This window comes from Lactuca sativa, chromosome 4 (genome assembly GCF_002870075.4).
Source record: "Lactuca sativa cultivar Salinas chromosome 4, Lsat_Salinas_v11, whole genome shotgun sequence".
Classification (NCBI taxonomy): Eukaryota; Viridiplantae; Streptophyta; class Magnoliopsida; order Asterales; family Asteraceae; genus Lactuca; species Lactuca sativa.
In genome coordinates, this window is record NC_056626.2 from 109,607,222 (window position 1) to 109,627,420 (window position 20,199).

A 20,199-nucleotide genomic window follows, 5' to 3' on the forward strand; every position below is an offset into this window, starting at 1 on the left:
GTAATCGATAAGTTACATATTTGACATGATACATAATTTCTTAGATAACAATTCTTAAAAATCTGGAAATCAATTATGCAATCATATAAGACGAATTCTTAACTTATTAAAAATGATTTATACTTTTAGCATAATTACAAAAATATAATAAAATCTATTTTATGTTCATCTTTACACAACTTCATAGAATTATATAAATATTAGTTGATTTTTGATATTGTTCAACTAATTATCAAATAATTGTTCAAACTCCGTTTTTCAAACAATTTAGGCAATGCACTTTTATATTATACATTTTTAGTTTGAAAAACATCTACGTTATATATAATGCCATTTTATACATCCTTGACATGTTCATGCTTATATTTAACAATGATCATTAGTTTGAAAAACATCTACGTTATATATAATGCCATTTTATACATCCTTGACATGTTCATGCTTATATTTAACAATGATCATAATTTAATAAATCACAGAATATACTTGATTTTTATTGCAATCTACTTATGATTTTGTGGTTTTTCTTAACCTTCGTACTCATATTTCTCATTAAGGTAAAAGTATATCATATTTTAGCATTCCACTTTAACTTGTAGAATTTATTGATGATTTACAACCTTTTAGATTGCTATTTCACAAACTTTTAACCAATAATAAAGTATGATGCCTTTTGTATACAAAAACTTATAATCCATCAACACTTTTTAACACTCAACATGTATTCTCCCCAAACATGAAAACCATAAAAATCGGGCCATAGAAACTTACCTTTGATGCTTGATCTTGATCTAGGTTCGTTTTTGTGAAGCTTATCGTGAGAAATGCAAAATCAATACCTCTTTGAGCTAAAACAAACCTCGAGACTGTTTAGTAATCATTTAAACTAAAAGAGACTGGTTTGTAATAATTTTAACAAATTGGATTGTTTTGATCTTGAAAAATGAATGGAGGGGTTGTTTTGATCTTGTAACACAAATGGAGGGGTTGATTTGATCTACTAATACTGTTGGAACATGAAAAAGTGATCCTTATGCAATCTGATATACATTTGTACGAGATAGAGAACGAAGTTCGAAGTGAAGAGATTCTGAAGTGAAGACCTAGTCCGAGATCAATTGTTTTTTAAAAGTATTTTGATTTTGTAGTGCATTAAATGTATCAAGTACTATTTTGTATTGTCCTTAATGTATTTTAGTATAGTACATGAGACAATATCAACAACAATGGCTGTGTCAGCCTGTTGATCTTCAGTCCTCCTCGGTCCATGCGCACCTTTCTCTATATTTGTATTTTATGACTCCTTGGCTATATAAGGACATGACATCCTCTGTATTAAACAATGGTTCTTTAAGTGTACACCTTTTTCACCCCCATGAAATCAAAGAATCTTCCAGTCATTCATTTTCTCTTATATTATTCTTGTTCTTATTTGCTTTACATGGTTTATACTTATTATTAGTCTATGTTGAGCACTTTGTTGAGTTAATCATTTTCGAGACAAGACTGGTTTACCAGACTTGACTGGAACCATATTATAAGCAATTATTGATCTTAAGTTAATTCAATGTTTGAGTTTTTAAACCATGTCCACACAAATCCTTGAACTTATAATTGGTATCAGAACCTAAGTGGTGTCCTATGGATCCATAAGAACATATTATAGTTAGTTGAAGATTACATTGGTATCTCAATCATTTCTATGTTCAGGATAAAATTTCTTCTATATACCACTTCAGCTTAAATATCTTAACTTCAATGGTTGCTTCTAATCAATATCACCAAATGTATTCAGTGCATATCACAAATAGAGTGGGTTACCCATCACGTTCCCCGTTGCTAATTGTCAAAGAGTATGATCACTGGAAAGTTAGAATGGAGAATTTTTGCTTGGTAAAGAAAAAGGTGAAGAAATATGGAGGTCAGTGAAAGAAGGTCCTTATGTTCCTGTAAGATAAGTGGTTAGAGATGTCGTTATCACTCTCATGGGTCAAGATGAGACTCATCAATCACCACTAACTACTAATGATGTCTAAAACAAAACACATAAATATAAGCAGACAATTCAATATAAATAAAGATATAAGGAGAATATATACCCGTCACCACATCAGGTGTTGCGCGAGCCTCCTCGGCTGTTAACTGAAAAGCCCTGCTCTTCACCACAGGCGCATCCGCCTTGCCCTGGCGGCCATCCGTGATCCTCAGCGTCGTTGGAGCAGGTGCTACCAAACTCGGACAATGGGCCTTCTTGTGGTCCCTTTGATTGCAATGGAAGCAAATAAAATAAGATATGGGGGTGGTGGTAACAGTACAATCCCTGCCAATATGACCCGTTCGGTTGCACTTGAAGCAGCCAAAACCACCCACTTTGCATGCCCCATTGTGCGTCTTGCCGCATATGCCCTAGCGGATTCGGCCCTGTTGGCCTCTCGATCTGGAATCAAATACCTTGGGCCTTTTACCTGAACCCCTGAAACCTAATCCTGATCTAGATTCCTCTTCTTTTCCATCTCAAGATCAATCTCCCTCTCCCTAGCCCTCGTAATCATATCCTCCAGTGTCTTGCAACTGGATTGGCTCATAAACTGCCGAATGTCACTCCTCAACATCTCATGGCACCTCGCCTGCTTCATCTCCTCACCCGCCACATACTGCGGAAACAATAGCGCCCTCTCACGTAACATCGCGATGATCTCTACCACCATCTTAGTAGTTTGGCGAAGGTCCTGAAATTCCTTGCCAACTGTTGCACCTCAATCACTGGCACAAAATCAGCTTAGAATCTGGTCGTAAAATCATCCATGTCATTGAGTCAACAACCTCATCACCAACAGAGCGCCCAACTTCTTCCCACCAATCTCGATCTCTGTCTTTTAGAAGACAGGAAACAAGTATGACCTTTTCCCCATCGGGGCAACTGCTGGTGTGGAAGGTGTTAGCGACATCTGCTAATCAATGCCTGCTCGCAATCGGGTCCTTCTCCCCATAGTAATCCAGAGCCCCGCGTGCATGGAACTCCCTAAAGGTCAGTTAACGTGTCCAAGATCACAAGAGTCTGCTCAAGTATGCTCTGGGTAATCTTAAACGAAATGAACTCCCATATCTGATCATCCAACTGCCCTGCTCCAAAACTTGAGCCCAAGCCCTCACCAACACCAGAACTACTAACCGATCTGCCTCGAAGAGTCACCATACTGAAAATAGACCATATAAACCATCAAAATAGACATCAATATATACATCAAGGACTCTCATACTCTACAAGCTCCCTGGTTTCATCGCGGTTCTCCTTGATTCGAGTACGGTTCCTCTGCTTCCAGTAGTACGGGCCCATACTACCTTCCACATCTATCCATACTTTCCTCAAGGATCGCTTTGATTCCTCCAATTCACTCCTTAACCATACAATAATCTCCAAAAAACAAGGCTCCTAACACTAAATCTCTTCCTAGGTGTTCCTAGGGAAACCACTACACCACTCTCCGCCATTAGCTGCAGAAGGAACTCCTACTAGCATCCTCTAACTAGCTCACGAATACAATTACATATCACTGACACCGGATAATTCTTTAAATGAAAGGTCTCATATTACAACTGTTGGACTCAAACAAGAGCTACGCAATAGAGTTAAAACCTAACCTTCTAAAATTATTTAGTTTCCACAATATGTAACTTAACATATTCGCTTACTAGTTAGTTGATGTTAGTGAGAACTCCTAAAAGCACAAAGCAAGCAACATTCAAGCGTCGAGTAATCGGAATCAAGCATAACCTAATTAGGTCATCCTATCAATAACTGATCAGTACTAGAATGCAAGTTTACAAGCTCATACAGTAGGCATAAAAAGGCATCTCTCCTAGCATTCTATCATGCAAATCCTGAGCAGATCCTTAGCCCTAACTAGCATGCAATTCATAGATTCATAAATCAAAACATATCATAAGTCATGTATGGGTATTTTGGGAAAAACTTACTTGAGCTCGGTTGATTACATGCACCACACCCTTTTCTTTTATTAGAAACTCTTTTATAAAACATTTCTTTTTGAAAAATTTACTAAACCCTTAGTTTGAGTTCAGACATACTCGAGAGTACGTCTGAATCCCTCAAACTTACCAACTTGTAACGTCCTAAAAATAAGACCAAAATTTTTCATTTTTAAATTAATAAAACGATAATCCAAAACATCATCATGAAACCAAGGTGGAACAAAGTGTATCAATACATCATAAAACATCAGAGTAAATCACAAAATGCGGAATAAGAGGGTGTGTGCTCTGCAATAATCTCGGGCTCTTCCCTTTCGAACCAAAAGTACATGAAACATATACTGAAAACTGTAAGCACAAAGCTTAGTGAGTTCCCTAAAATACCACATACCATACATAATAAACACATAATTGGATCTGCCCGACATCGAGTCCCGCTCAGTATATAGATCTGTTAGTCACCAGGCCCCACCCGGTATACATATGAACATATAAACATATAATCATACAAACACATACGTTAATCACAAAGATAATAACATATAGTACAGTCATCGGGGTCCGCCCAACATCGAGCCTTGCACGGTAAGCATACCAACACATAACACATGCAAGTCATGTAGACATCTAGCATCCTAACAATAATAAACCATGGTCCGACATTGGTGCCTTCAACCCGCTAAACACAGTGAGGAAACTCACCTCAAGCTGCTGAATCATTCGAAAGAATCTTTGATTGCTGGCCCGAAAAAATTCCCATGTTATCAAAACCAACAATATCCAATTATTAATCGGATTTCAATCGATAACCAAAAGTCTAAACTATTTGGCCCATAACCAGGGTAAAAGACCAATTTACCTTTTATCTAACTTGACCCAAAACCAAGGCCCAACTCAACCATTCAAAGGCCCAAATCCTAAAGCCTAATATATGACCCAATTTGGACCCATCATGGACCTAAAATCCAAGGAAGCCCAACATGCTAGCCCAAAGCCTAAAATAGAGGCCTAATGGCCCAACTAGGCCTAAACTTCCAAATCCACACTATGGCCCAATACCGATGACGTTAAGCCTAAAAGACCATCTGCGTACTCAGCTCGTACGCTTAACGTACTCCAGCTGGGGCTAGTACGCGCATCGTACCAGTTGGGTATGCCCTGCGTAATCCTCAGTGTGTCAACTTACTCCATTAAGCACTTAACCCGCTAAGTCCTTTATCTAAACTCTCATATATGGTCCTTAAATATGACTTATCACATAAAGTTGGCAAGTTTACATGCATTCATGGCTTAATGGGGCTCAAGAGCTTAAAAAGGGCTTAACAAAGGTCTTAATACATGCATGGGTCAAAATCTAGGCAGTTATAGCGGTCCAAAATCAAATATCGGTCAAGGGGCGATATTTGGGATATAGGTTATCGCGGTGGGATATCAGTACTTTTATATCATGCATAATTAATATATATCAACATAAAACATATATAAAAGTAATATAAAAAGTCAAAATTCAAAACCGTCAATGTTTGAAACATAATCTTACGTAAGCCATGGGATCTTCCTCCAAGTCCACATCAACCAAGGCAACCAATTATTATATCTAGATCATCCACATCAACCCTAATATCATCATCATCATTTAAGAATTATTTACTTAACACATCAACATGATCAAACCTATAGAAACTAGCAAGTTAACACTTAAGTATGTAACAATTAACATAACAATAAGATCGATTAATACTTAAAACATGAGTCTATGACCTAAAACTAACAATTAAGTACTTAACATAATAGCAGGTTCATTTAAGTTAAGTCCATAAGATTTAAGGTCGTGACTTAACACTAAAAAAGCAAGTAAAATTACTTAACCGATATCCCACCTGGAAATCACCTAGAAATATCGGTTAAATATCGGTAAATATCACCGATATTTGTGGTCCGATATTTCATACCAATATTTGACACCGCTATTTTGAAAAGTACCGATAACTGATATCCCACCTGGAAATCGCCGATATTAACTGTTTAGGTCAAAATACACCATAAAGTTTACATTTTTATGATCATGGGGATTGAATGGAGCTAAGATCTAGCATCCATTACTTCTGGAGTAGATCAAAAGCCCACCTTTAACATAAAAGGGTAAAAAATGCCCAAGAAACACCATATAGAAGATCTATCATAAATGAACATAAAGGTGTGAGCTTTTTACCTCAAAAAGCTTGCAAATGTGAAGGTGATCCTGGATCACCTCAATCAACTTCTCCAAGGGCTTATCTTCTTCTTCACCTTAAAACACTAAAAAAAATCACTTTATCAAGCTTAAAAACTCACTAACACACTTAGGGTTTCGTTCTCTGGGACAAGGAGGATGGAAGTTGGTCTAAAATGTTAAGGAGGTGGGTTTAAGATGTTTAAATAGGGCATAAACCCTAAAAATTAGGGTTTGTCCCATACCTGTGTACGCTATGCGTACTCCACGTATGCCCCACGTGGGTGGAATCCGCGACAAATCATCGGGCTAGTACGCCAAGCGTACCACTTAGTATGCCCCGTGTACTAGCTAAAGGACCAAAGTGCAAGGTTTTTCAATAAAAAAAAGGGGGGGGGGGGGAGGGGTTAAATTGAAAGTTACCAAACTTGAATGTTACAATATTATAGAGGATTTGGAATGAAAATCCATGGTAGTTCATATCCGTTGCAAAATCACATTTACTTTTACTTCCAGACTTCATTTTTATGAAATTGTATACGACTTCGAATAACCAAAATACAAAGGTATAACCAACAATTGCTTCAAATTGAAGACCCTAACTTCATAACAAATCAATACAAATTATGACCCTTATAGAGAAAGGAGAAGAGAGATTTGGTCGTGGTATGACTCAAAAGGTAAAGTGACCACTCACATAGCCCCCATGCAATAACAACCCCAAAACAACAATGTTTAAGGCCCTTCCAAATATTAAAATCGTATGATTTTCCATGTAGGATGTCACATCATTCCCTATGGATCCATGTTGACAAGTAACAAGACAAACCGCATAAAACAAGTTCGAATAGATAAATAGTGTCAAAATTCTGATTTTAAAGTTCAATTCAATTAATTTTGATGTTGAGTAATCAAATGGTAACAAAACGAACTTTCATGGTAAATTTTATCACAGATCCTACTATAACTAATTATAAGTTACCGATTTAGTATGAGGGTGTTTGGTTAAGCTTATTAAAAATGCTTATTACTTTTTAATTTATAGCTTATTAGTTTATAGCGGCGTCAAAACGAAGTTTTTAAAAAAATGTTTGAATTAGCTTATCCTATGTCAAAACACTATAAAATGATAAGCCTTTTTAGTGTTTGGTAAAATGATAAAAAAAAAAAAAAAAAGCTTCACAGAGATGTCGGACAATTATTATACAAAGTTTTGATAAGCTAGGGGTTAATAACTTATAAAAAATGACTTATCTCTGGTTTCACTCTAAGTCATTTTTAAAAAACAGTCTATCCAAACATTCATTTTAACTTATACGAGTATGGAAACATTAATAAGTTAAAAAACTCATTTTTTAAGCTTAACCATGGATTTATAATAATTATTAATTTATCATAGTTTTACTTTAAAACTTATATAATACAAAATATTAGAATTTCCAAATGAAATACTTATATAATTATACGTTCAAAGTTTATAAAAAACAGAATTTACAAAAAATAACAAATTACAAAAATACATTTACAAAACCTTAAAAAAGATCGATACTCGCTGATTTGTCTAGAAAATCTTTGGTTCGATATGGACCAATAGACTATCAGGTTTGTCACATAACATCTGTCTCATATTTGTTAGGTCTAGAAGGTCTATTCAAGTGCCCACAAGGCCACAATATGACATAATGTATTATTATTAGTACAAATGGTAATTCAGGGGTCAAAACAAACATACACTATAGTGTATGGGAGTAAAATGATATATTCTATAAACAACATTCTTTGCAGAGAGAGAGAGAGAGAGAGGAAAGAGAGACCATTTATCCTCTGACTGTTTTTTTAACATTCGAGAGAGAGAGAGAGAGAGAGAGAGAGAGAGAGTTCAACTCTTTGACTCGGCCATGCCGGCAAAGAGTGTTGTCTATCGATATTTATATCTGAAAGCGCGTTGATGCATACGAGCAAGTAAAAGTGTTCAATTTTGACTCTCATCCACGGAAAATAGTTGCACGAATTCTTTGATTTTGGAGAGCACATCAAAACCCTAATTTTGGGTTTTCATTCAAATCAGGTCTAAAGGTATCATCAGTTTTGTACTATATCAAGCGCCGGATTGAATTTCGTTTTGTATGATGTTGGTCGGTAATGATTATGCTTAACCGACGCACATCCACAGAAGTGAAATCGTTGTTTTTTGATTAGCTTGATTGGGTTTTTCTATAGCTGTGATTGGCACTTAGTTTTGGGGATTTAATGGGTGGGATTTGTGGTAAGCCTGCTGCCATCGATGATGGCAGAGGGAGTTCGAGTTCAAGGGAGAGAGTACCGAGTAAAGCTTCATCAGAATCGCGCGGATCGCGGTCTAAAAGGGTAGAAAGTTTTAGGGTGAAGAATAGAGGTGAGGTAAGAACTGGATCCATCGACAAGAGATTGAATTCTTCACGACGTGTTCGTGATGATCATTACGAGAAGAAGAGAGACGTGTCAGAAGTGTTTATTGCTAATATTCCGGGTATAGGGACTATTCCAAAAGCTATAGAAGGTGAACAAGTCGTGGCAGGTTGGCCTTCTTGGCTTGCTGCTGTAGCTGGTGAAGCCATCAATGGATGGTTACCTCGCCGAGCAGATACATTCGAGAAACTTGAAAAGGTATATTTATGAAACTTTTGCCAAATTTGATATCTCAGGCGCTGAATACGTTCTGAATCTGATTGTTTTGATGCAGATTGGTCAAGGAACTTATAGCAGTGTCTACAAGGCTCGTGATCTCACTAACAATAAAGTTGTTGCTTTAAAAAGAGTGCGTTTTGATAACATGGATCCTGAAAGTGTGAAGTTTATGGCGAGAGAGATTCTTATCTTGCGAAGGCTTGATCATCCCAATATAATCAAGCTTGAAGGAATGGTCACTTCACGCACTTCATGTAGCTTATACCTGGTTTTTGAGTATATGGAACATGATCTTACTGGACTTGCATCTTTACCTGGGGCTAAGTTCACAGAACCACAGGTAGACTCAGATTCTTTTTTCTTCTTCTTCTCGAGTTTTCTGGATACATAATGTTACATGGATGATGGATGCATTCTTGTATTGTAGGTTAAATGCTACATGCAACAACTGCTAAGTGGACTTGAGCATTGCCATAGTCGTGGTGTTTTACACCGTGACATAAAAGGGTCAAATCTTTTGATAGACAATCATGGAATCTTGAAGATTGCAGATTTTGGTTTAGCAAGTTTTTTTGATCATCGGGAAAATGTGCCATTAACTAGCCGAGTTGTGACTCTTTGGTATCGACCACCTGAACTTCTTCTTGGAGCAACTCATTATGGAGTTGCAGTGGACTTGTGGAGCACAGGATGCATTCTTGGAGAGTTATATGCTGGAAAACCTATCATGCCTGGTCGAACAGAGGTCTAAAAACTTGACAGATTCCATTCCTTCCAAAAACATTCTATGAACTGATCTTCCTCTTGGTTACTCTTTTGACTTATGATTTCTCTTTTGTAGGTGGAGCAATTGCATAAAATATTCAAACTTTGTGGTTCACCATCTGAGGATTATTGGAGAAAATCAAAATTACGTCATTCAGCAGTGTTTAAACCTACACAACCTTACAGATGTCGAATTGAAGAAACTTTTAAAGATGTTCCTCCTGTTGCTATCAGTCTTATGGAGATGTTACTTGCAATAGATCCTTCACAAAGAGGAACAGCATTATTTGCTCTTAAGAGTGAGGTAATGGGCCACAAAATAGCACAAGTAATACATAAAATTCAGGAAATAATGAACACATCAGTCATTGGATATGTTTTAAAGGGAACAATAAAGAAAAGAACTTTTACTTAATCATTATATCAATTTAGGCTTTAACTGTGTTCTGTTGTGATTAAACCATTACTTTTACCCATTTAAACCATATTTCCTGGTTACCTGGTTTTGATTTAAAAAAAAAAGATTTAACCTATACCTACTGTTTTAAGCCACCTTTCAATTTTGTTAATTCTTTTCAATTTCTTATGATAGACTAAAACTAAACATTCAGATGACTTATATATGATTTTAATATTATTGCAGTTCTTTACAACAAAACCACATGCTTGTGATCCTTCAAGTTTGCCAAAATATCCTCCCAGCAAAGAAATTGATGCAAAACTGAGGGAGGAAGAAGCTAGAAGGTATGTGCATGTATTCATTTTATACTATTTACCACACTAAGTTATGGAACTTGTGAAGGAATGGAATGGTTCATTCCATTGGAATGGAATGGATAACTCTTGATTAAATCAACTTTCTAATCACTGAAAATGTTGTGTAGACAAAGAGCGGAATATAAGGGCCAAAAGGTGGAAAAGGAAAGCCGAGGACCGAAAGACCCTCGGGCAGTTCCAGCTCCTGATGCCAATGCTGAGTTAGCTGCATCGATGCAGGTACTTTAACCATTTTATCAATTTATCCACTAAACTATTATTTATTTATTTATTTATTTATGATTATTAATTATTTCCTTATTTGTTAACAACACTTGAATCCAATTCCTTTACAGAGAAGGCAAGACCGAGCAAACTCAAAGAGCAGAAGCGAGTACTTCTCCCGTAACAAAGACGACACGGCTTCCGGTTTCCCAATCGAAAACCCTAGACTTTCCCATTACTCGAAAGATTCAATCAGCGATTCCAAACCACACCCACCAATGCGGGAATCCTATTCCGGCCCGTTGGTTGCGGATTCATGGACAAAATCAGGAAAGAAATACGACGACGTCTCAATCACGAGCCGAGCTGATTTATCTTCGCTCTCGGGTTTAGTGAGCTCGCGGATATTATCAGCTGAAGATCGTGAAAAACGTGTGTCTAATTCTAATTCTAATTGTAATTCTTCACAATTAGATCCAACAAATCAAATGGGAAGACTATCGGAGTTCACCCAAGAATTTGGACACTCCGGAAAGCATGATCGGAAAGACCTTTCCCGGAGATACATGGAAAGTGGAAGATCTAGTACTAAGGAACCTGCTCAGGTGAGTTATATATTTATATATATTATATCTACAAATGAAGGAAAGTAGAGTGATACTTAATATGGTGTTTGATTATTATAGAATGGTCATGGATACAAGGGAAACAACAAGATCCATTTCTCGGGTCCATTGGGTTCATCAAATGCAAATGTGGACCAGATGCTGAAAGATCATGATCGACATATTCAAGAAGCTGCAAGAAGAGCGCGCCTTGATAGGACAAGGCTCTCCAAAGATAAAGCAGATGCAACACAAATGATGGCAAACCCTATTTATATGTCTAGCCGCAGACCCAGGTAATAATAGATAAAAATCTAGAGAGAGAGCGAGAGGGAGTCAACCGCTCTCCTATGTCATCGGATAACTGTGTACATAGTAATTATAGTAATTATTTGTTGTCGGTAATTTTGGAATTTATTAGGATGTTGTATTGGAATATAATATATAGGGGAATTTTATGGCGTAAATTTTGGTTTGGAAACGTCTTTATAGTAGATTGGTAAAAAAAGTAGAACGTTTGTTGTTGCATAAAAAAGAGATCTCAAATTTCGTGTTGAAATAAAACGAGGCTGTAAAAACTTTTCTGTTGAATAAAATGGGGAAAAGGTAAAAACTACATGTGTTATCTCAATATCTAATAAATCTCAATAACTAACAACAAAAAGTTAACAAAAAAAAAATAGTAGTTTCACATATGGTAATAAAACACAAAAACATCTGCCATTACGCGCTATAGGGCGCCTCAATCTGCTTTGGCTACGCTTGATAACACCGAATGAAGGATTTCAGAATGTTCCGTTAGATCATGTATTCTATCAAAACTTTTTTTTTTTTTTTTTTTTTTTTTTTTTTTTTTTTTTTAAATTCTATTAACAAAAAATAAGTAGTAACATGTACCTCATGGTGGCATCGATCCACGTTGGCTTTTATTTAATAAGTTGATGACAGTGATTATTTTAAAAATAATCCAAAAACATGTTTAAAATAAATATGGATCCATGTATAAAAATGTGAGCGTGGATAGAGTATAAACCCGATTGTGGGGGCAAGCCAAATTATAATATCCCATCACAATTAGGCAACCTGCCAAATAGGCTAATACACGAACAAGCCTCGTCATGCATAATTGCACACGAACAAGCCTCGTCATGCATAATTGCATAATTGGAAGAAAAATAGCATTTAATATAAATATATTTAGGTTGTGTTTTTCCATCGTGTGTATTTAGTTTTGTTGTTTCACCAAACCATTTTTCTTGTTGATAAGTTATTTCTTGTTGATCGGTTATGACTGACCGGCACATCAAAACAATAATCATTATAATGCATAATATAATCATCAAGAATGAAGTGCAATTAGGGGTGAGAGGTTAATAAAGAACGGATAAAAAGGCCAGAAAATAACGAAAAAAAAAAGAAAAAAACCATACCCGAGAATAGACCAACCAAAACTTGACATAACCCAACATGAAGTAACAAAGTTTTCTTTTTAAGAAATTAAATTACCTCCTATCTTTTTTTATTCCTACAATTATTTCTACCCACTATAATTATGACAAATCATCATTCAATTTAATTTTATTGATATATTCCTAATATAGTCTTAATGACTTAGTTAAAAAAATATGGAATGATGACACTTGTCATAATTGCATTGGGTAGGAATATTTGTAGGCATAAAAAGTAAGAATTAATTTAATTTCTCTTTATTTTGTGAATGACTAAAGGTGTATTTGGTTGTGGAAAACTGTTTTCATTTTTCAAGAAATTGTTTTCAGAAAATAGAGTTGAGTTTTCATTATTAGTTTTCAATGAAAATTGTAGAAAATATGTTTAGTTGGAACCGACAGAGTTTTTATTTTTCATTTTAGATATTTTAAAAAACTTTGAAAAAACTGTAAAAGTCATTTTTCTAATTTACACACAATTTGGAAAAATGGAAATTTTTATTTTCATAGAACACTTTAGAAAACTGAACAAACCAAACATGTTTTCAAAATTTCTAAAAATTGGAAAATTTTCCACAACCAAACACACCCTAAATAATATAAAACTAGCAGGAAGCTTGAAGGAAACTTATAATTACAAATGGATAGCCAATATTAGATTTTGTAACCAGAAACCCAATTGTGTTTTAGTTTTTCTATTTCTATGAATAAATCAATTAAACAAGTAAGAAACAAAGTTATCAAAAATAGAATCTCTACTCTAGCTATGGGATCATAACCAATACACAAATGGCAGTGATAGCAATCACATTCAACACCAATCTCTTCAATGAATCAACCAACACACATAATAAGTATATAACAAAAAACAACTTGAAATAACAATATCCCACCAACGGGCCAATACAAGCCCAAGATTGTTTTGCCACTTCACAACTAATTAAGGAATAAATGATGAATATCCTCTGTAGCCTTAAGGCCCTTAACAACAAGAACTCAAAAGTGGAAGCCATATCAATAGCCATTGTAATCAATATGGTTCCGCGATTTAAAAGCACCCTCCAAAATACAAATATTAATATTTTTAGGAATAACTGTATTTTATATAGTAGCCTCATTTCCCACAGCCAAATAATGACACCATTATAATATCTAGTAACTTTAACTATGAAATTATCCGAGTGATGAAGATCTCAAATCAATCCGCCCCTTCAGATGTAGGGCAAACCAATACGACCCGACCCGACCCGACCCGACCAGGATCAACAGGCAAAATGGCGAGACACTGGAGATGGCCTTATATCGTAAGAGGTTCTCGTGGAGGCTAAAACCCTCAAAGAAACCAGACAACGGAGGATCCTCCCGCACTCTCCAAATGCTATCTCGTATACTCTCTAAACCCTCAAGCCTCCGTTTTGTAGCCCTAATCTCATCATCTCAATCTCACTACAAACATCACCATCCTCCCCTGGTTCAAAACCCTACCTCCTCTACTTTCTTCTCAATCAACTCTCGCTATTTTTCCACCAATCGCGGAGACGGTAGTAAATCGTCCGATATCTGGAAGATTTCGTCGGGAAATGAAGAAAGCATCGAATCTGTGTTCGGTAAAGAAACTGAGAGCCTCGAAGGTATTGCTGGTGGAGAGGATGCAGTAGAGGAGAAGTCTTGGTTTAGTGTTGAATCGAAGGAGAAAGGAGGTAATGGTGAAGAAGATGATATTTTCAAGGTAATAGAGAGTGAGAGGAAAGGGGCTGAAGTGAGTGGTGCTGATACGTGGGGGGCGGAGGAAGGAGTTAAGGACTGGAATTTTGTGGTGGGAGATCAGAAAGAGGGAGACGGAGAAGATGGGATCTTTGATATTGGAGATGCAGGGGTTTCGGAATTGGCTGAGCTTGATGTTAATGTAGATGAAAAAATGGCGAGTCAAAAGAAAGAAGAAGATAGATTACTGGAGATTGAGGAGAAAGCTCTATCAGAGGTACTCAAAGGTATATATACCTTTCATTACCAAATTCTCATAAAACTTGATAAATGTCATAAAAATTATATCAAGAGATCTTTGTGGAAACTCTACTTCTAACTAGGGAAGTGGATCGAGCTTGTGAAATGCTGAAATACATATGGTATGGAAGTTTACCATCTCTCTGGGTTGAAGATATGATGTTAAATCATGTCTTATGTTATGACTCTGTGATTCTATGTAGAGGCATGCCTTGATCCATTAGGAGAGGTTTGTTTGTGGATCCTCTTTAAGTTTTGCTTGAAAAAAACATATTGCAGCCTAAAATTAATATTCTAGTAGTAGTGGATCTACGAGCAAACCTTACTATAAAAAGAATAAGGGAAAAGTAAAGCAAGGAACTTGTACTTTCACCATTTTATTGATTTAGCCACTTAACTATTTGCTGTTTATTGCTTTGATCAAACTATTATACTTACTTTTGACCCTTTAGAAATACCATTTTCATGGCTACCCAATTTTGATATCAGGGCAAAATACAAAAAAAGCACAACATAATCATTCTATCGAATTAGTCATTTAGCTATTATTTTCTATTTATCTAGCTGCCAACCATTGTCATAATAAATCATAAAAAAATAATACTTTGGTGACTAAATCAGATTTTTTTTAACCCTAGAAGTCTAGAACCACAGGTCTAATTCTAAATCATGCATTTGGTGAGTTGATTGGTGTGTGTACTTTCTTTTAACCCTTCCCTGCAACAAACATACATTTCTTCACCCAAAAAAATACCAACATACTTTCATTTTTTTTTACCAATAATAGCAAGCAATACCCAATATGTAACCCTAGAATTTGTTACTACAGGTCCAAATCATGCATTTGGCGACTTGATTGCTGCATCAGGAATCACAGATGAAATGCTGGATAGTTTAATGGCTCTGAAAGACTTAGATGATGTTCCAGGATTGCCCTCACTGAGTGCAATTGAGGACATGCGATATGAAAAGAACACGAGGAAGTCAACTAGGGCAGACATTGAGCGACAAAAGCAAGAGGAAATTGCCAAATCAAGGGTAAGACAGGTTGATACTCAGGGTAGGGCTTATGGGACTGGAAAAAGGAAATGTAGTATTGCCCGTGTATGGATTGAACCTGGTGAGGGTAAATTTGTCATTAATGACAAACAATTTGATGTCTATTTCCCCATGCTTGATCAACGAGCAGCTCTTCTTCGGCCTCTGTCGGAGACCAAAACATTGGGCCTTCTTGATGTTAATTGTACTGTTAAAGGAGGCGGTGTGTCAGGTCAGCATTCAATTTATGCAACTTATGCTTCTTTGAATTTAGCCACTTAATTTTTTGTGAAAAAATTATCATTATACTTTTTCCTTTATTGTTAATAATTGGGTAGATTTTTCAAAGAATTGGAAGTAGCCCTGTCGAAAATACCCGAATTACCCGCCTGGTTTTTTCCGGTATCGGGTAAATTTTTTCGGGTAATCAGGTAACCCGATTTTTTTCAGGTCGGGTAAAGGGTACGTTTGTTGGGTTTCGGGTATACCTGAATTATTAATTTTTTTTTTTTCGTAGAGCTTGTACTCTGTAGCAGGTATTTGATCACACTTAAACTAACTATCATTATTGTAAAACATGAATTTTATTATGACAATATGACTAGCAATATTAAAAGTAATTGTTTATATATTATCATGTTCTTTAAAACTTAACTGTTTTCTAGATTATAGTTTTTATTGCAACTAACAAACTCATTATCTTGACGAAACTTCAGAATATGACAAAACTTATGGCTACAATTATTTTAAACATTTTAAACTTTTAAATTACGATCTTTAAGTATTTGTTTTTTTAACATCTTATTAGATTACATTAAGTTGTTAAAAAATTACTTGATATCTCAGGTATTATTGACTAAAAAATCTCAATGTTCAAAGCTTGAGTAACTTTGTTTATGCATCGTTTGTTTATATAAACAAAACTAATAAAGCACGACGTATTTATTTCATTAAATTTATTTTTAGGTGAAATTAAAAAAAATTAATATATTTCGGGTAATACCCGAATTTAATTTGGGTCGGGTAACGGGTAATTTTTTAACATGAAAAACCCGAATTACCCGAAACCTGAAAAAATTACCCGATCAACACCCAAACTGGAAGTACAATGAATGCTATATAATACACAAATAAATGAAACAGGTCAAATTGGTGCAATTCGTCTTGGTATGAGCAGGGCATTACAAAACTGGGCACCAGATCAATTCCGTCCTCCTTTGAAAGAAGGTAAGTAGATTTTTTGTTTGTTATTTAGACATTCTATATTTATAACTTTTTCACTTCTTTCTCCATTAAGCAAGTAAAAAACAAACTGCACCTAACCTAGGACTAGGAGTTTTTTTATTTATGTGAAAACAAATTTGTATAAATAATAATGTGTGATTTATGTTTTTGGCAGTGGGTTTCTTGACAAGAGACTCGAGGATTGTGGAAAGGAAGAAACCTGGTAAGGCCAAAGCAAGAAAGAGCTTCCAATGGGTTAAGCGTTGATTGGGTTTTGATTTGATTTACCGAATGTACCCAAAAGAGTCAAAATTGATAATTTGTAGGATCTTAACATAGAAAATGCAAAAATCATAATCTATGCCTTTTTGGACTTGGAAACCTTTGTGTGTTGTCTCTAGTTATTTTAGGGTTTTTTTGTGGTTTGTTGGATTTTTGGTTACATTGAGGGTGGTGTAACGGTCACAATAATAATATTGTTATTGGATTTTTATAGCGTTTTTATTGCATTAAAATGTTTCCGTTTGTTATATGTAAGTTTGCTCCTATTTTAACTCAAACACAAAATATACACTAACAAATTGTACATTTACATCATATGTTACGTACAGCTCTACCTGTACAACAAATGTAAATTTGAAGCTTCAAAGTCATAAACAAGAATTTACGGACTATTCATCCAAAAGGAAGAGAAAGATCGAATTTCATCTGGCCCACCCAATTTCCGAAGCCTTAGAATTAGATGCACAACCATACCCACCACAAACCCTAAAGCTGCACTCGATCCAACCAGCGAAACCGCAGTGCAAATAAGCACAACAAACGAATCCTCCTTCGCCTTCATATCCCTAGCACACATCGCTAGCTCAACACCAGCAAACAACAACAGCACACCTAAAACCCCAACAGGAAACGAGATCAAAATCCTTACGATAGAGCTCCCAAGTATCAACCCTAGCAACAATTTAGCTGCACCAAGTAACGCTACACACCCACCACTTCTCCCTCCGAACTTATACTGACCCGCTAACCCACCCGCCCCATGACAAGTCGGCATTGCACCGAACCAACATCCGGTTAAGTTCATCAACCCGACCGTTACGGAAACCGAGGTTGGTGTCACGGTTTTTTCGGGAAAAAGATCGGTCGATAGTTTGCAAACTGCGATAACCGAGTTAAGAATGGACAAGGGCAATTGTGGAATTGTGCCCTTCACAAACCCTCGTTTCCAAGCACCTTTCGAAATTTTAACTACTTGTATAGAAGATGGCCCCAGTTTGAACCCTTTCAGCACTTTAGGCTCTCTTATGATTGCCAAAATTACCCCTAACAGGAACACAATAAACGCTGAGGGTAAATAACTTACCACGTTCCTTCTCCAGTTTCTTCGTTTATTATCTTGACTCTCTTCATCGTTTTCGTTTTCGGGTTCTTGGCCTCCACCATTAACAATCGTGATAAAGCAAAAGCAAACGATTGCGAGAACTAACCCATCGAGTCCTAACCAATTCCGATTCCCTTTGGATTTTGACGTTGAAAAGTCTTGAACTTTCCGTATGTACTTGACTGCAGTCATGGCAAATGATAGACCTTGTGCTAGCTGAATTCCCCTGACCACCGGCAACGGAATCAGCCGGTAAGCTAGCTGCATGAGACCGGTCGCACCCAGAAAAATTAAAACTGCACCTGTGCAGATTCCGGCGGCCATGGTCTCCGGGATCCCAAAATCGGGGTCGGAGATAGCCACCGCAGCAATTGACTTCATAGGTTGGACGGGCATAGGGACGCCGTAGATTGCTCCTGTTACGATATTGTAAACGCCGGTGAAAATCAATGTGGTGCCCAAGTTGAGGTCAGCGGCAAGTGTTAATGCTAAAACGATGGGTATGTAGGTCCCTAAGTCACCCATTGCACCGTTCAGTTCCGCCCATTTTGATCGGAAAATCAGATTGTCTTTCAGCTTTTTGGCCAGGGTGGTGGTGGTGACAGGGGGGGTGGTTCGCGGTGGGGATTGATAGTTGTTGGACTCCATGAGGTATGAATTGTGGTGTTGTAGTTAAATAGAGGGATTAGAATACCACCTTTTATAAGGACGGAGGGAATTGAATGTGCTATTAGGATCTGATGTCACTATGTAAGGCATCTTTTAGTCAACTGCCGCAAATTTATCGTTCCAATAACATTGATGGGGTCAATTTGTTTGTTCTCAAATAAATAACAAAAAAACAATTGATTCTTATATATATTTTCAGAATAATTTATGTTTTATAGATTTGTATAATAAAAAATTACAAAACACAAATTATTGTTTATAAGGAAAAATTATTATGTGTAGATCACTTTATTTATTAAATCAGTAAAAAAGCTTTAACTGTTAATAAAAAATAAAATATTGGGTAAAATACACAAACTGTCCCCTACGTTTTGGGGTAATCTAGGCGCTTGCCGCTTAGTCCTTCACACATTTTTTTTAACTACATCGTGTTGGGTCCTTCAGAGACGTAAAAAAACTATATTACTCAATGAATATATATATATATATATATATATATATATATATATATATATATATATATATATATATATATATATATATATATATATATATATATATATATATATATATATATATATATCTCAATTTGAAAAGTATCTCTCAAGCTCCACCCACCAAGAGACTCTCTCACTCTTACGTTCAAATCAAAAATACCACGACTAAAATGTAATTATATATCAACTAAACTAGTTGTGAAACTCGTATATTATACGAGTTATTAAAATAAAATGTTAAATAGGAACAATTAAATAAAAAGTTTATTTGAATTTTAAAATTATGAGAAGAAAAACATGCAAACATAAATTAATTAAAATTATGTGTTTAGTTAGCAGGTTCGTGTATTAAACGGTTTAATTATAATAAAATGTAAAACACAAAGGTTTAAACTGTAAATTTATTTTTAAATTGAAATTGAAATTGAAAATTTAAATTTAATATTTAAAATTAATAGTCATTATGGTAGGTCTAATTTATGGAAACTAAATTAATGATATATTGGTAATGAAAAATAAAGTAAATGACAAGTGGAAAATAAATATATCTCAAAATTATGACAAAATGACATGTGGTCAATTGAATGAGAGAATGACATATGACAAAATCATTCTTATTTATTAGGGTAGATTTCAATATTAAAATAATATCTTATTTTTACTTATAAAGTTGAGTTAATGCTATAAAAACCCATAAGTTTTTCAGAAATTT

The 20,199-nt window shown here is 35.6% G+C and overlaps 3 protein-coding genes across 3 annotated transcripts; 2 read left to right on the top strand and 1 right to left on the bottom strand.

The window, feature by feature from the left end:
- The first annotated feature begins 7,993 nt into the window (after window positions 1-7,993).
- On the top strand, window positions 7,994-11,690 carry LOC111899892 (probable serine/threonine-protein kinase At1g54610). The gene is made up of 8 exons (XM_023895791.2): window positions 7,994-8,851; window positions 8,928-9,212; window positions 9,300-9,617; window positions 9,714-9,941; window positions 10,281-10,381; window positions 10,522-10,633; window positions 10,750-11,223; window positions 11,305-11,690. Exons 1-8 carry the CDS (start codon window positions 8,456-8,458, stop codon window positions 11,521-11,523), a joined length of 2,133 nt encoding a protein of 710 aa, XP_023751559.1. The 5' UTR covers window positions 7,994-8,455; the 3' UTR covers window positions 11,524-11,690.
- A 2,281-nt stretch (window positions 11,691-13,971) lies between these two features.
- On the top strand, window positions 13,972-17,432 carry LOC111899886 (30S ribosomal protein S9, mitochondrial). The gene is made up of 4 exons (XM_023895777.3): window positions 13,972-14,662; window positions 15,505-15,945; window positions 16,857-16,940; window positions 17,113-17,432. The coding sequence occupies exons 1-4, from the start codon at window positions 14,047-14,049 to the stop codon at window positions 17,202-17,204; spliced, it is 1,233 nt and encodes a 410-aa protein (XP_023751545.1). The 5' UTR covers window positions 13,972-14,046; the 3' UTR covers window positions 17,205-17,432.
- A 53-nt stretch (window positions 17,433-17,485) lies between these two features.
- Window positions 17,486-19,169, bottom strand: LOC111899878 (molybdate transporter 1). The gene has a single exon (XM_023895766.2). It carries the CDS (start codon window positions 18,967-18,969, stop codon window positions 17,602-17,604), a length of 1,368 nt encoding a protein of 455 aa, XP_023751534.1. The 5' UTR covers window positions 18,970-19,169; the 3' UTR covers window positions 17,486-17,601.
- Window positions 19,170-20,199: the final 1,030 nt, after the last annotated feature.